The sequence below is a fragment of the Strix aluco genome, chromosome 24 (genome assembly GCF_031877795.1).
Source record: "Strix aluco isolate bStrAlu1 chromosome 24, bStrAlu1.hap1, whole genome shotgun sequence".
Taxonomy (NCBI): domain Eukaryota; kingdom Metazoa; phylum Chordata; class Aves; order Strigiformes; family Strigidae; genus Strix; species Strix aluco.
Genome location: NC_133954.1, coordinates 4,449,544 through 4,465,660, shown reverse-complemented (window position 1 = coordinate 4,465,660; position 16,117 = coordinate 4,449,544). Strand labels below are relative to the sequence as shown.

At 47.4% G+C, this 16,117-nt stretch overlaps 1 protein-coding gene across 1 annotated transcript; it reads right to left on the bottom strand.

The window, feature by feature from the left end:
• Positions 1 to 1,274: 1,274 nt before the first annotated feature.
• On the bottom strand, positions 1,275 to 11,595 carry LOC141934120 (gametocyte-specific factor 1-like). The gene is made up of 7 exons (XM_074849424.1): positions 11,472 to 11,595; positions 9,564 to 9,661; positions 7,254 to 7,380; positions 6,186 to 6,272; positions 5,692 to 5,752; positions 4,624 to 4,704; positions 1,275 to 1,946 (listed from the first exon to the last, which is right to left on the bottom strand). Exons 1-7 carry the CDS (start codon positions 11,491 to 11,493, stop codon positions 1,850 to 1,852), a joined length of 573 nt encoding a protein of 190 aa, XP_074705525.1. The 5' UTR covers positions 11,494 to 11,595; the 3' UTR covers positions 1,275 to 1,849.
• Between the last annotated feature and the right edge of the window lie 4,522 nt (positions 11,596 to 16,117).

Below are 16,117 nucleotides of genomic sequence, written 5' to 3'. Positions count from 1 at the left end.
AAATCAGGGCTCGGAGACCCATCAGGCACCACATCAGGCACCACACAGGGCTACGGGCACCACGAGAAACAACAAGGAACTCCAGCATGTTCAGCTCCCCAGCACGGAGGAATCTGTGCCTAAAGGTAAATGCCGTTTCTTTCCCTCCCTCCTGAATCACCACTGACAACTGCAGACACAAGCATTTCTATCCCAATTTTCCATCGGCATTTCTAGTCAGACCGGTCCTGTGGCCACAGGGCTGGTAGCTCAGACAGGGCAGCGATGGCCCAGCAGGCAGGGAGCACCCACAGGAGCGCTCGGAGCAGGCACAGGCGCTGCTCAGCTACCCAGAAGATCAGGCCAGGGGAAAGTCACCCAGGCGTGTGCTCCAGACCCTCCCCAGCCAGCCAAAAGGAGCTGATATTTTCCTACACCCCATCAGCTTCTCCTGGCAAGGGACACATCCAGCCTCTGGGGAAGGGGTGAGGCTGCAGCACTGCAGGACCTGCCCATCACAAGAGACACTGAGGATTTAACATGGGACTATGTGGCTGTGACCACAGTGACTGTCACATGTAACCTTGGAGCAGGTACCACTTAGCAGACTTTTAAAAATATTCCTTGTCCTGTGGTAAATACAGACCAGAGGGAGTCAACAGCCCAGTGATAAGATGCTACTGGGACTTTAAATAGCCATAATGCTGGAGAAAGGTCATCTTTGTGTTTTACATCCTTAACAGCCTGCTAATCTTGCAGGGAACAGTGAAATGGCGGGTTTCCTGCTCCTCACAGGCAGGGGCTTGAGGAAGCTGCTCAGGATACAGGATTTCAGAACTCGGAGCTCTGCCATGTGTTGACTACACCTACAAGACAAACCCACTTCTTGTGGTCCCCATCCCCTGCATATTCCACCCAGGGGGTGTTTTGAAGTCACGGTCATGACCTTGCAGGCCCATCTGGTCCTTTCCCGGAGGGCTGGGCTGTGGGAGGACAGTGCTGGGCCCTGGGACAGGGTGGCTCCCACGAGCAGGCGCACCCACAGCTCTCCTCTGCAGCGCAGGCAGGAGGCAAGACCCAGCAAAAAGCCGGTAGTTACTGCTCTAAGTACTGCCAGCCTTCCACCAGCAGGCAATTAAATGAGCTCAGGATAATGGGGCCCAATTATGGCATCTATCTGTAAAATTATAATGCAGTGAAACCAGGAACAATCCAACAGCTGACATTTGTCACCACTTTCATTCAAAGTGACAGCAACAAAAAAAAAAAATCAAATAAAAGGTCAAATGGAGGGCTTACTGTGTAAGCATTTATTTATTCAACAGAACAAGAGTATAACAAATCACTGCAGATGTCTTCAAAATATAAAATGGGTCCAACAGTATTCATAACCTTTTTACTCAAAATTGCCAACAAGAATCTTGACAGAACCAAACTTTAATCCTAACTTTGCACATTCTAGTCAACATGTATTATTTTACATAGGTAGTAATACAAATGGTGAAAATTTAGTATTTTGAGAAACATTCTTTTAAAAATGTAAAAGGCATTAATTTCTTTCTAGACAAATACCATGTCTGGTTTCTGAGTTCTTTGTGTTTGTGTATTTAGATCCCATTTTGTACCTTGCACCCATTTTTAGAAATATACTGCTGGATCCAAACATTTACACAGCCCTAAACATGTATTTTTAGTGATTTAAACCATTCCTGTCCCCTCCCTGCCTGCCCTCCCAAAAGAGAACAGTTGTTACAACTCTCAAACATGTTTTAAGTGTTAGAAAACTACAGAACTCTAAGGGAAACTAGACAAGTACTTGAGCATACTCTTTCAATTTCATGTGTTTGGTATTATACACACTGTAGGCAATTCACAGAGGATTCCCCATTATTTTATGACTTGAAGCACCACGCACCCACGTGACAAAGTTAAGGCTTGAAGCTGCAGAGGTGCGATCAGGATGCTTTCTAGGAAGAAGACAGAAGTATCTGTAAATGACAACGTAGTTTAAAACCAAAATTGTCCACTATACATATCCTATGTGGACAAACTGAGATGCTGTCAAAATAAAAAGGAAAAAGTGCATGCACAGAAAAAAATACTTCTAGGTCTTGACTTGTGGAAAACAGGCTCTACAACTCGAATAGAGTTATCCAGCAGGTATGTTGGTATGTTTACTCTGGCGCTGGGGTGCAAGGGGATTTCTCCACAAAGCTTACACACCCACCGCACATTTTACCAGAAACTTATCGAGTGTGGCTATACATATTCATGGCATCACATAACACACATATCCATATGCATGAGTGAGGCTGGGTTAGTTCAAAAGGCCGGTGTCAGCAGTTTATGTTCTCTCTGCACCTGCCCATTGCCTCCTGGGGGGCGTCTCCGGGGTCTGTTGGAGGAAGGCTCACAGTCCTCCTCACCTTGTACTTTTCCTCGGAGCACGTGCAGATTCTCTCAGCCAATTTCTTGAACAACAAGAGTGGTTCCCACTGGTTTACCACCTCTATCTTATCTAAAAGCACCGGTCTATTAATGTCTATCACCCATACATGGCTCTCTATCCATAAACTTGTTAGAACCCATCTGCTTTCCAAGGACACGGCTCTTATTTTTGCCGAACATAGTAATTCTTGGTAAGTTTCCACAGAAAACTGCATTGTTTTGATGAACACAGTAGTCCTTGGTAAGCTTCCACAGAACAGTCAGGGCAAGCAGGATTCTTAAGCAATATTCAGAAATCATTGTAAGTTGCTATAAGTAAGTTGCAAAGTAGGTGATCATTTCCTTGTATCAGTCTGGCTGATGCAGATGATTTTAATTAAACATTATGCAGTAGGAAGTCTCAGCCTCTTTACAGGCCGGAGAAACTCTTAGAACTTACTTTATGCTCTCCAGGCTGTAACAGGCCCTCAAATATGACTTTGCTAGCTACAGGTGTTATGACCACAGCACCTCCCCAGCAAAGAACCAAATGTTCTCACAAATGCCCAGTAAAGGTTCCACAGAATTCACTCCAGACACCATACAATCCTGAGAACAGCAATATGTAGTGCTGCTTTGCAGATGCAAGACACATGGTTATGGTGCAGGGTAGAAACTCCTGGAAATCACTCTGTTGTGTGCTTCTTGACTTCCACTGCAATGGGACTATAATAGTTCCTGCTACACCAAGGCCTGAATTCAGACAGATCTGCCATTCTTGCAGGGCATTTCCTCTCCCGCCCTCCCTGCCCAGAGTAATTGCATCCTTTCGTTTACAGTTCACAGAAAACATCATCACACAACTCTGAAGGGGCCTCTTTTGCAAATGCTTACACTTATTTTAAAGCATCAAGCTAAGGGACAGGATTTTAGTGGTATGTGCAACCCCCCCTTGCTGTTCTGTTTCCCACTATCACTCCTCTGATCAGGAACCTATTCAGACCTCAGATGGTACCTTCTCTACTTTAAATCAGCCCCCTTCCCCACCCCTTAAAAGCCATCACCACTTCAGAAGTTCTCCTGCTCTTCCCAAATCACTGGAGCAAATAGAACAACTTCACAGATCATCAGCACTGCCATTCAACAAGTGAACCAACAGAGACTTGCTAACTCCTGTGGTTTTCCTGTTAACTACAGGAGGAAAAGCTGCTGAGTTGGTGCTGTGTAAATTTATCAGTCCATTTACTCAATAACAGTGTAACAAAGATCACCAAATGAAGATGAGGGTAACCTATGAAATAAACTCTTGGGGAAAAGATTTGGCAACCAAGGACGGTTTTATGAACTCAAATGTTGCAAAAACTTGTCATGCAGCAACAGCCAAGTCTACAGAGTCCTGCCAGCAGATTCAGAGAGTATCTGCCATCTGCAGGAGCTCTACTGTTCTAGAAAGGGAGCAATTTAGTGCTGGGAGAACGAACTTCCAGGGGGAAGAGATGCTAATACTCCAAACTCTGAAAAGGGCAAGACACATTTTTGGCATGAGATAGAGAAAAATACAAGAATTTCCTCCACTCCCCCAAGTGAGAGTGGTCTTTGCTGAAGCAGCACTTGCCACCTCGGCAACAAGGCTTATCTACAAGCACCTTTAAGCTTTTGCTTTGATGCTAACGGCAAATAATGGTGTGTGATTTCAGCATCAGACACTTCAACATGGGAAGCTTTCTCCCTCTCACCTCCAGATGGAATTTGATAGGTTTTTTTCCCCCAGTAGTGCTGGTTTACGCAGCCCTAGTTTTACCTCTGCTCTGACTTAGCTGCATCTGACAGCAGAGTTCCACAAAGCAAGGAAATAATTTGGTTTAAATCAGGGGAGGAGGGTGGGGGGTGAAAGGGGTTAGAGTAGATAGTGTGAAAAGACTTGTTTAGAGACAGAGCCAAAGAGGCTGGGGAGCAGGGCTGCTTAAACTGGACCACTGTAATGAAGGGCCTGTCAAGAATATGAAATAAAGAATCAGAGGATGCTTCAAAGAAAAGATACAGAGGATGATCCAAGCATCAGATTCCCTCAGAAGCTGTGCTCAGGGAGGCAGGTGTTCTATACTACCCCTCCTGTCCCTGCAGCGGTGCCCATAAAGCACTGCTGCAGCCAGAGATTTCAGTGACTGTCACAATCTACAGAAGTCACAGTGCCAAAACTAGATGCATGGTACTTACAACAATATGGCATCTGGGAAGGACTCAGGGGCACGTACTCTTGAAGGCAAGCAATTCTTCTGTTCAAAGGTGGTACTGGAACTGAAAGACTTCAGTTACTTCTCCTGACAAATGCACTTGCTCAAATTTATGCATTTTACTATAGCACGGAGGAGAGCAGGGACGTAAGGGGGTAGTGCTTTGCCACTCGGAGGTGATGGTGCTTAGAAGAGCTACATATGCTCTAGACACTAGAAGGTTTTCCCAGAAATGTAACAAGTGAAAACAGATAGCACTGCTGCCACCCCTTATGGGAGGGGAGGTATATCATGGCTGAGCTCATACAGAACTGCAGAGCTGTCAAGCGCAGGACTGCTGTTACATATGGGCTTAGACGAACCTTAAACCATCCTTTGGCAAGGCTGGTAGTGCCATCACATCTTGTACACAGCCTGCAGCCACCCTGTACACAGCCTGTCGGATCAATGAAACCAGGCAAGGCAGCTCCACCCAGTTAGCAGCTGGCCATGAAGCTCCCCACTCCCCAAACCAAACTGTGATTACACTTTGCAAAGGGCAAGAGGGGGAGATTTCTGCTAACACAGGGCCCTAATGCCAGCACATCTGCCAAGTCCAAGGTGACAGGAGGTCACAAGGGACTGCTAGCTAACCATTAGCTCAACAGAGCTCAGCAACTGTTTGAAAAGGCTCCAGAGGGAGGCACCTGGCCACACTTCCAAAGTCAGCGTAAGGGCTGAGCACCTTTCACCGCTGCACGCTGGCCAGCCAGCCAGCAGGAACTGAACACAGGCCACGGGCAGGAAGAGCGCCCTGCCACATGCATGCGAGAGCAGACAGTATCTGTGTTTCTAAGGGCTTCCTTCCCTTGCACGGGCCAGTCACATGAGAAAGGAAGTAAACCCGAAGCAGCACCCTAACAACATCCACCGTTCATCAGTATCCCTCCTCCCAGGGCTTGCACAGCAGCAAAGTCAGCCCGTGTCCAGCCATCAAGGCTGGGCTGGGAGTAGGCTGCAACACTGCTCTATACAAAACACTGTTGTAAGGAATCAAACTCACACTCCCTACCTGTTTATGCCAGAGTTGATCATGCCCCAAACAAAAGGAGAATCTGACTGCTCTGACAACTCTGCAAAAGGAAACAGATGTTGTGGTTCAGAACTCCAGCAATCACCACCAGATCAGGAACATCTCTGTTGTTCAAGAGAGAGTAAAAGTTGATCTAATGATGAATGTATCTGCTTCACTCATTTCACTGAGGAACATAAAAGTTATGTTTCCATTGTCATAATTGCACATAAGGTATAAAAGCTTATACTGGAAGGAGCAGACGCTTGGAAATACATCTCCATGCCAGTTATGGCAGGCATGTTGAATAGTTCTCTATACCAAGAAAAGCCTGCTGGGTGGAGAAATGTGTGTTTTTAGGAATGAACATAAGCAAGGTGTCCTACAAGCGAGACCCAAGTGAACAGCATCTCTGGACTCACATGGTTCCAAGTGGAGTTGAAGGACAGGACCAGGGAGAAGGCATCAGCGTGGCAGATGGGGAAGTTCCTCACCTGTTTCCCAGTCTTCATCACATGGAGGTGCCTGCCACGTGCTCATTGCATTCATCTGCTCTCTCTGGAAGCCAGAGGACCAATTTTCTTCAGGAAGAGAGAAAACTCAATGACTAGCTGTCAGTCCTGCTTCAGAGACAGTAAGTTCTTTGGATCAAGCTGTAAAACACCTCTTGGCTTTAGAGGAAATCCTGCTCAATGCAGACAGGTTAGGTACACCCAGAAGTCAGGTACTGATCTGAAATCGAGCAACTCTGAGTTAGCCTTTTTCAATGAAAAGGAAGAGCCTCTGCTCCCTGGAACTTTATGTCCAGGGATGCTTGAGTGCAGTGGAAACATGCTTACATGAATGCAGGCATCACTGCTAGCCTCAGTGCAACAATTGCACTGAAAACTATCTATCTGCTCTGTAGTGTGGCAATAGTTAAAGAGCCACTGCAGGGGATGGAAAAGACACTGCATAGCACAGGATGCCTTCCTAAATATTTTGGGGGTTTTGGACAGCCCCCCCCACCCCCCACTGGACAGAAGGTTTCAATCTTAATTGAAGGGCAGATGATGCAAATGCAGCAGCAGAGCAGCCTGGAAGAGGGGCTGCCCCATGCTCAGTGAAGTACTCAGGTTGCCCTGGAGAACAGCTGCAGGGGTTTCCACAGCTTAAACATCTGTTTGGTGAAATGAACTTTTCACATGGCAGCAGTGGTCAAGCCTAAACAAAGGGAGACCAGCTTTACAAAAAGAAGGGTCTGTCCTTCTGGTCATTAAAGTATCTCAGCTCCTGCTGGAGGTACTTCAACATACACAGTCTAGTGGGAAACCTTTTTATTCAACGAGCCCAGTAACAAAATACATGCAAGGTCTACCAGGAGTATCTGCAATATTCTCATGAGCCTAACCAATAAATCAAAGCAAGTCAGACTCAAGTTTTCACGATGCTGCCATGTCACACAAAACTATAGACAATAACTTGACTCCCACTTTTTGGTTATTCTATGAGCTATCCTTACAGACAGGAGATGTCAGCCTCCAGGGTGAACAAACATCTCAGAGCACAGGTGGTTCTCTTACCTATATCTTGCTCAATTAACCCTTTGTCACTGCACTTCAATACGTGATCACTGAGGTCAGCTTGAGGAACTAGATGGCGAGCATTGAAAGGGCACGTGGCCAACTTCTTTGCAACTTCAGGGTAGCTCTAGACAAGGGAAAACCAAAATCATGTGCCATATCTCTCAAGTTCACTTATCTCTTGCTAACCCACAGAAAAAAACCCAAGGATATTTGTGATGTTGCTTTAAAAAAAAAAGCCTAAAAAAGGAATGGTAATATATTGTTCAGACATTTACTAAAAATGCAGAGGAAACTAACATGACTGTTCTTTAAAACACAATTCACTCAGAAACTCAGCCACCCTTGAGTTGACTGAAATGAAACACACTCTCAGCTGAACTCCCTACAATTTGCTGCAACTGGCAGTATGGCATGGTTTAAAGCACAGATGAAACTATTTTGAAAACAACAGGGGGGAGATGTCAGGCAAATCTAAACTATTCAGATAACCATTTTTTAAATAAGCAGGCACAAAGGCAGAGAAATTCCTTAAACCTTTCAAAACAGCTAGGGAGACGGTAGCATTCCACCTGCAGACTTTAATGCTAGATGATCACCATTCAACGAAAACTTTATCACAGACACAGGTTCTACTGGCAGTGCTCAGCTGTCACTACGGTAAGTTAGCCCAGCCCCTGCAAATGATACAGCCTTTACTGGGAAAAGCACAACTTTGCCACTGTACCCGTGCCTGCCTGGCTCTGGCTGACGCAGCTCTGGCGGTCAGGGATCAGACTTGCACCCGCAGCAGATGCGGAGGCACAAGGGCCTTGCACAGACACTGCTCACTACTGCTGATGACAGCGCAGGCCGCAGGCACATCCAGGGCAGTTGTCACTACCTGGTCTGTACAGCCAGGGCTGCCGTGTCCTCATGTGTCCATCATTTGCTTCAACCAGCTTGAGCAAGCTATTCTGGCCACATAACAGAAGCTTCTCAATGCTAACACAGTTCAAGCTGGAAGGATTCAACTTGCTCTGCCTGCAGTGTCCTGTTTCTGTGGCAGGGCTGCATTTGCACAAAGCAATGGGAAGCCAAGGCAGGTGGAAGCGTTTAATTGGATTTTATGCATAGGGTATGCAAAGGAAATTCAACAAACTACCAAACAAGAAGGACAATCTCCATCCAGATGCTTGCTGCTGCAAATAATCACGCAGTTGCACCTTCAGATGGATCAGATGATAATCCCCGAGCCCTTCTTCTGCTAATTACTTACAGACACCAACTGTGTCTGACTGGTGATCATTATCTCACCTCATCCTCCTAACCAGGCAAGCTTGCCAAAACCGGCCATCAGTTATGCAACACAAGGGCAAAACCAACATGGGTAAGAGCTTACTTGCCAACACTGTTCACCTAGCATACGTGCACATTCTTGCCAAAATTTACAGCGGGTCAACAAGGAAAATTTCAGCCCTTATGAATGTTGAAGAGGTGGAGGTACTTGCCACTTCGCTCTGCCCACCACTTTCACTAGTTACTTCATATTTTTTAAGGCCCTAGTTCCACCAAAATGAATTGTTTATAAGTACCAATACCAGGACACACACCCTACAACTTCATCTTAACTGGAAGGCACAGCACTGTTATATTATTTTAAAAAGACATTGGCAAAATTAGGGAGGAACAAGGGGGTTTTAAAAGGTCTCAGCAAAAACCCAGTCAGATGCTAGCACCTGGCCAGTTTAAAGAAAACAAACAGCAGAGAAGAGGAAAAAATGCTTCCTATTAAGTGATTTGTACTCAAATTCTGGATAAAAGATGGAGAGGGAGAAAAAAACCTCTCCCATATGTGCTGAGCCCAGGATGTGCAGTTTCTGCCAGATGCACATTAAACAGTTATTAGGAAAACATAACAAAAAAATCTCTCTGCTAGGCAGCTGCATTTCCAGCACTCAAAGAAGGAATTCCAACCTCACAACACTTCTACTCTGACTAGCCAGAAGGGGTGCACATAGCTCAGACTGAGTTCTCTCTTCAACTTAAGTGGAAAAATGTACTGCTGAGTGAGCTGCTGGAAGAGGCCAGAATTTCCTCCCTGACCTAACCATGAAGAATCTCCATCTCCTTTCACCAGAGCCACACTGGTCTTGGGTGAATTAACATATGCTTGAAGCTATTACTAACTAAATAATAGAGTTGTATGAAATAAAGCCTTAACAAGGCTATTTGTCAGGAACTTACTCTGGTCAGCCAGAAAATGCAACAAGAATGACACCACACACAGAATTACTCCCATTCAGTGCCTTGTTTAGCAGACCAGCTTACCTTCTTACACTTTACAAGGTGATAGGGAAAACGACAGGCTCTGATTTGATGATGTTTATTATATGGACATGGTATTAATCTCTCTGGATCCAAAACATCTAGTAGAACAGAAAAACAGAGAGGAAAAAAACTAATTAGAAAGACAAGATCTAACATCACTAACTCAGCGAAGCGGGAAAAAAACCATACCACCGCATCAGGGCTGTGATCTCGGGGAGTTAAACCAGTTGTTCTTAGTTTGAAACCACTCATTAAAGCAGGCACCTGTTTTGCATAACCAAACAAATTAATTATGAAGTCTGAGGTGACTGGAATGTTAGTCAGAACAGACAGAATAGTCAGTAGCACTGAGCATAACTCCTCTTTAAGTTACCTTATTAGGTAGGTAACCACACTTACTCAAAGCGAATGAGAACAGCAGCACTTTTCCAGCTATCTTAGAGGAGAATCTGGGATGATGACACACCCACCAGTGCCTTCAGGAGCACTGTCAGTCTGAACCACAGCTTTTTTGATCAACAACTACTTTTGCTGGAGGAAGAATGCCAGGCAATTTAGCTTCATTTCTGAGGAAGCAGCATGCCTAACATGGTGCACGTGACTTGTAAATGAAATTTTTCATGTCATGCAATTATTTAGAAGCTGAGGAGTTACTAGACCAGCTAAATCACCCAGGAATCTAGGCACTGAACAGCGAAGCAGAATGAGTGCATGCATACGTGATATAATTTATAGATAAAATATAAATATTAATACCTCTATTAAAAAACCACATTTTCATATTCTCAGTGAGGAAGAGAGGCAGCCAGAAGATGACACAGGTCCCCCCTGCTGCCTGCATGTGGGGTACACACCAGGAAGCCAGTGTGTACCTTTCTGCTTTCTGTCATCCTTTCTGCTCTGCTGCTCTTTTTTGCACAGGCTTTTAGCACATTTAGGATTTGATTACACAGTAGCTTAAACAGATCTAAGTATGGGCTGCTGCTGCTTTAGCCTCTTCCCCGCTATCACCCCCCCTTCTCTTAGACATGTATTGGTGCTCAGTTGCCTCAACAGCCAGGGCAGGGAGCTCCATCAGCCCACAGGCTGACAGCTGGTTAAGATGTTGTTCCACAACTCACAGTGAGCAGACTTCACGCTGCGAGCCACCAGGAAGAAAGGAAGGACAGACCAAATCCTTCTTCCATCTCAGCTGTGCAGTGCCGCTGCTGCCAGCTCTGCCACCTGTGAGCAGCTCTGACCTTCATTAGCCAGTTCAGGTCATCAGAACAGCTGAAAACTAAAGACTTTATCATTAAGAAGGGTTGACAAGCTTTGTACTGGTTCAGATACCCCTAGAAGAACAATCAGAAGTAGCTTCTCAGTGACCTGGCTCAACACAAGATCAGACCAAGTGTGTTACCAGTAAAAGGAAGGAGACAGGGATGAGTACCAGAGGATGAGGTACATAAAGCAGCAAACAAAAAAATCACAGGAAGGGGCTTCATCAGGTAAATAGCTACAGTTAACACAAGGCTGCAACGAGCAAAGCCTCCACAGCAATGCCATGTGCCAACGAGACCCCTGTCCCGTACTGTATGCAAACACAAATCCCCAACAATCCTGAAAATGTACATCTGGAGCCAGCTGGGACAACAGCTACAGAGAGGAGCGACACTTCAACCAAATTAAGTCACTTTATCCAGGTACTTCCTAAAGGCCGGACCCCAGCCGCACCAGAACCAAGTGTAACAGTGGCCTAGTTAAAATAATCAACGACCCACTGGAGCCTGCTTGGCTCTGGCACAGACTGCACGGAGACAGACCCGGGGCCGGGCCCTGCCCGCAGCGACGGCGGCCGCCTCCCCCTTCCGTCCCCCTCCCCCTTCCGTCCCCCTCCCCTCGGCGGGACCCCACGCCGAGCCTCACCGCACTCCTCCTCCAGCTCCATGCCGCGGGACCGGGCCGGGGCCGGCGCCCCTCAGGCAGCGGTCGCGGTTCTCGCGCGCTGCTCGGCGCCTTTGCGCCTGCGCGGCTGTTTCCTAGCAACCGCCCCCTCCCCGCGCCAGGCCCCCACCGCCGTGGAGCGGTTGCCGGGGAAACGCCGCGTCCTGGGTCTCTGTCGGGCGCCATCTTTCCCCGGCCCGGCCGTGCGGGCGAGCGCGGCTCCTCCAGAGCAACGCGCGCTTCGAGGAATGCTGGTTTCCTCGCCACCGGCGCCCAAGATGGGGACTGAAAACCCCTTCCCGGGTAGGGAGAGTGTGTCCGTGCCCTGGAAGTCTTGCAGGAGGCTGTTGCTGAGAGGGAGCTGGAAGGGGGCCGAGGGCACGGTGGAGCCGCGCGCCAAGCAGCCCTGGTGGGTGGTCTGACCTGCTGGGCTGTTTCCAGATGTTTGGAGTAAGGCAATTTGGTTACCCCACTTGATTCGTGCTCCCACAGGTCTCCTACCTTGAAGGCTGAGAGCAAAGAGACAGCTTAGAAGAAAGGCCACATACTTACACACTGCTCTTGGGCATATGCGATGCAGGAGGAATCTGTGTCAGCTCCTATTAAATCATCTAGATATTTCAGTAAAGTAACATGATTGCTGCTACCTTGCCATTGTTCCAACTCTTTTGCCAATACATTACCAAATAGGGTAGGTTTGTTTTTAAATCCTTGTGGGGTACTGACTTGTGGAAAACAGGCTCTACAACTCAAATAGAGTTATCCAGCAGGTATGTTGGTATGTTTACTCCGGCCGGGGTGCAAGGGGATTTCTCCACAAAGCTTACACACCCACTGCACATTTTACCAGAAACTTATCGAGTGTGGCTATACATATTCATGGCATCACATAACACACACATCCATATGCATGAGTGAGGCTGGGTTAGTTCAAAAGGCCGGTGTCAGCAGTTTATGTTCTCTCTGCACCTGCCCATTGCCTCCTGGGGGGCGTCTCCGGGGTCTGTTGGAGGAAGGCTCACAGTCCTCCTCACCTTGTACTTTTCCTCGGAGCACGTGCAGATTCTCTCAGCCAATTTCTTGAACAACAAGAGTGGTTCCCACTGGTTTACCACCTCTATCTTATCTAAAAGCACTGGTCTATTAATGTCTATCACCCATACATGGCTCTCTATCCATAAACTTGTTAGAACCCATCTGCTTTCCAAGGACATGACCAGCACCGACCTCTCTACAACGTCCTTTCAGGGAGCTGTAGAGTGATGAGGTCTCCCCTCAGCCTTCTCTTCCTCAAACTAAACAGTCCCAGCTCCTTCAATCTCTCCTCACAGGATTTATTCTCCAGGCCCTTCCCCAGCCTCATTGCCCTCCTCTGCACTCGCTCCAGCCCCTCGAGATCTCTCTCGTATTGAGGTGCCCAAAACTGGACACAACACTCCAGGTGTGGCCTCACCAGTGCAGAGCACAGGGGGACTATCACCTCCCTACTTCTGCTGGTCACACTATTTCTAACACAAGCCAGGATGCTGTTGGCTTTCTTGGCCACCCGGGCACACTGCTGGCTCATGTTCAGCTGCTTGTCAATTAGAACCCCCAGATCCTTTTCTTCCAGACAGCTCCAGCCACACCTCCCCAAGCCTGTAGCCATGCAGGGGGTTGTTGTGGCCCAAGTGCAGGACCTGGCACTTGGCCTTGTTGAAGCTCATCCCGTTAACGTTGGCCACCGATCCAATCTATCCAGGTCTCTCTGTAGAGCCTCCCTATACATGCTCACAGCCCACATCTCCTCAAGACAATAGCCCTTTCTTGGAACTGACTTCAAATGAGGAGACTCACATGGATGTGAGCAAAAGGAACTGACCTTCAATCCCCTGATTTCCTTGAGGGAAAGAAGGTACACCAGAGGGTTTCCCACTGTTTTAGTTAGAAGTTACTGGACAAGATTTTCTGGCAGTAGCTCCTGCTCTAATTCCAGGAAGTAACTGAAGACTTACCGATGCTTTCTGGTAGCAGCAACAGCAGAATCATCTTAAAGTACAAGAGATAGTGTTTTTGTAGAATCATAACAGTAGATCAGGAGAACAGTGTAGGCTTCTCCTGAATGGAAATATTAACAGCAGACATTTTCAAGCACAGAGAGACTTGCCTCTTCCTGTCCTTTTGCTTGCAAGAGTATGTAAAATCTTAAACTGTTTCCAGGAGCCCAAGATGGACTAAATCTGCCAAAGGATTGAGATGTCTCCCTGCGTAGTTGGTCTTGCAGTGGCATATTTCTTGTCTGCACTAATGCAGATCATAAACCAGCTCTGACCGTTATGTAAACCCAAGGGCTTACACACAGGAATGACCCTTCTTATCCCCGTTTCCAGAATGTTCCCCAGTCAGGGAGTGATTGACATGTATCTTGGATGCCTGTCCTGAGCTGTCTGTTGGGCTGCAGAATCTAAAGTGGCCATTACTGATAGCAAGGATGGGCTGTGCTCCCCTCTCACAGCAACTGGGAGAACTTCTGACAGAAAACTGTCTTTTCAGTCACAGGTCACTCAGTGACAGAGCAGACACGATTTCTGCAATACACCCTGTGCAGCAGTGCATCTTGCCTTGCCTTCTCCTTTCTTGTTTCCACATTTGATCTTCACCTTTTTTTTTTTTTTTTTTTTTTTTCTTGAAGAAAAGGCAAGCAGAAGGGAAAGCAGTTCCTCGCTTGCAGACAGTCTGTCCTGGCAGGCCTTGTAGTGCTGAATACTGTGTGCTGTTCTCCAGCCATGGGGACAGTGAAGACTCTCCCAAATTCAGGGGTACATGGTGATGTGAATTCAAGAGATGTCATGAACAAGGCCAGCCTCTCTGGTGAGGAAGCTGAGCCATGTGTGCTTGTTCCCTTCTTAGACTGATTAGCACCTGCCCCATGGCAGACCCTGCCCCCAGCAGGAAGATCTCTCCATTGTGGGACATCTTTGTATTGATGTAGTGCTCCAGCAGAACATGTTTTCCTAACTCATTTTTGAGCTTTTGCTTGTGTCCTGGTTTTGGCTGGGACAGAGTTAATTTTCTTCCTAGTAGCTGGTACAGTGCTGTATTTTGGATTTAGTATAAAAATAATGTTGATAACAGAGTGATGTTTTAGTTATTGCTAAGCAGGGCTTATCCTAAATCAAGGACTTTTCAGTTTCCCATGCTCTGCCAGCAAGCAGGTGCACAAGAAGCTGGGAGGGAGCATGGCCAGGAGAGCTGATCCAAACTAGCCAAGGGCTATTCCATACCATAGGGCATCATGCCCAGTATAGAAACTGGGGGGAGTTGGCCAGGAGGGGCCAATCCCTGCTCAGGGACTGGCTGGGCATCGGTCAGCAGGTGGTGAGCAATCGCATTGTGCATCACTTGTCTTTCTTGGGTTTTCTTTTTCTTTGTTATCTTCCTTTTCATTACGATTAGTGTTATTATATTTTATTTTATTTCAATAATTAAACTTTTTATATTGACATGTTTTGCTTTTTTTTCTTTCCGATTTTCCTCCCCATCCCACCATGGGGGCAGGGGGGAGGAGTGAGCGAGTGGCTGTGTGGTGCTTAGTTGCTGGTTGGGGTTAAACCACAACAGCTTGCAAGGGGCTGGAAGATGTGTGTGGAGAAAGTTGGCAGTGTCTCTTTGACCGAGCCAACTGCTGATTAAGGCTCTGGGAGGTTCCTGCATCATCATGCTCAGGAACGTCCTGAAGCAGCTGAGCAGCTCCCTTCCTCAGCTGCAATCCTCTATGTAGTCTTTTCTGCTGGTGACAGCACTGCTTCGGAGAGCTTCTTGACTCGCCTTAAAGAATAATTGGCCACAACCCCCTGCCTCTCTCCTTGCTCTCAGCATCTCTCCAGAAACTTTCCCCAGGAAACCCAGAGCATAGAGGGAAGTAGGAGGATGATGTACACTGTGAGCCTATTCACCTCATTTTCACTCCTGCTATTCTCTGGGAACATTGTCTATCTGAGCATTTCTCCTCCAGCACAGTGACATCCAGAGCAAGAGGAATTCCCTTTCCTCCCTGCCACAAGCCGTGTGGAGCTGCTGCCCTCCCAGGGCCTTCCTCAGCCCAGGCTCCTCAACTAAGCTTGGGAGTAGCCATGTGCCTCTTCTGCAGCACGTGGACCGAGGCCAAGAGGCCATTTCTGGGCAGAGGCTCAACAAAGCTGGGCCTGGTGGCAGGGCCTCTGGAGGAGTCATGGATGCCTTCCTCACCTGCAAGTGATGGTGCCTGAAGGGGGCTCACTGCACTATGTCCCACCCTCCCCTCCTTTGGGAATGGTGAGGGTTCCCCATGTGCCCACTCACCCCTAACTTCCCCAGAGGAACGCCCTTCCTCCTGGCGGTATGTGTTAGGAGTGTCCACAGAGGGAAGGACCACAGTGACAGTGAACAATCACTGTGTTAACAACCACTGCACAACAGTCCCCAAAAACTGCCTCCCAGAACCACCCCTGAGCAACATGTGTCTCCCTGGGCATCTCGGGAGAGCATCTGCAGGGGAAAGGACGAGACAAAGGTACGGTCTGGGATGCAGCAGAAATTTAATGAGTCAAAAAAGGGAAATGAGGTTGCTCTGAGTGGGAATCCCAGTGCAGGGAGGACCAAGACAACAA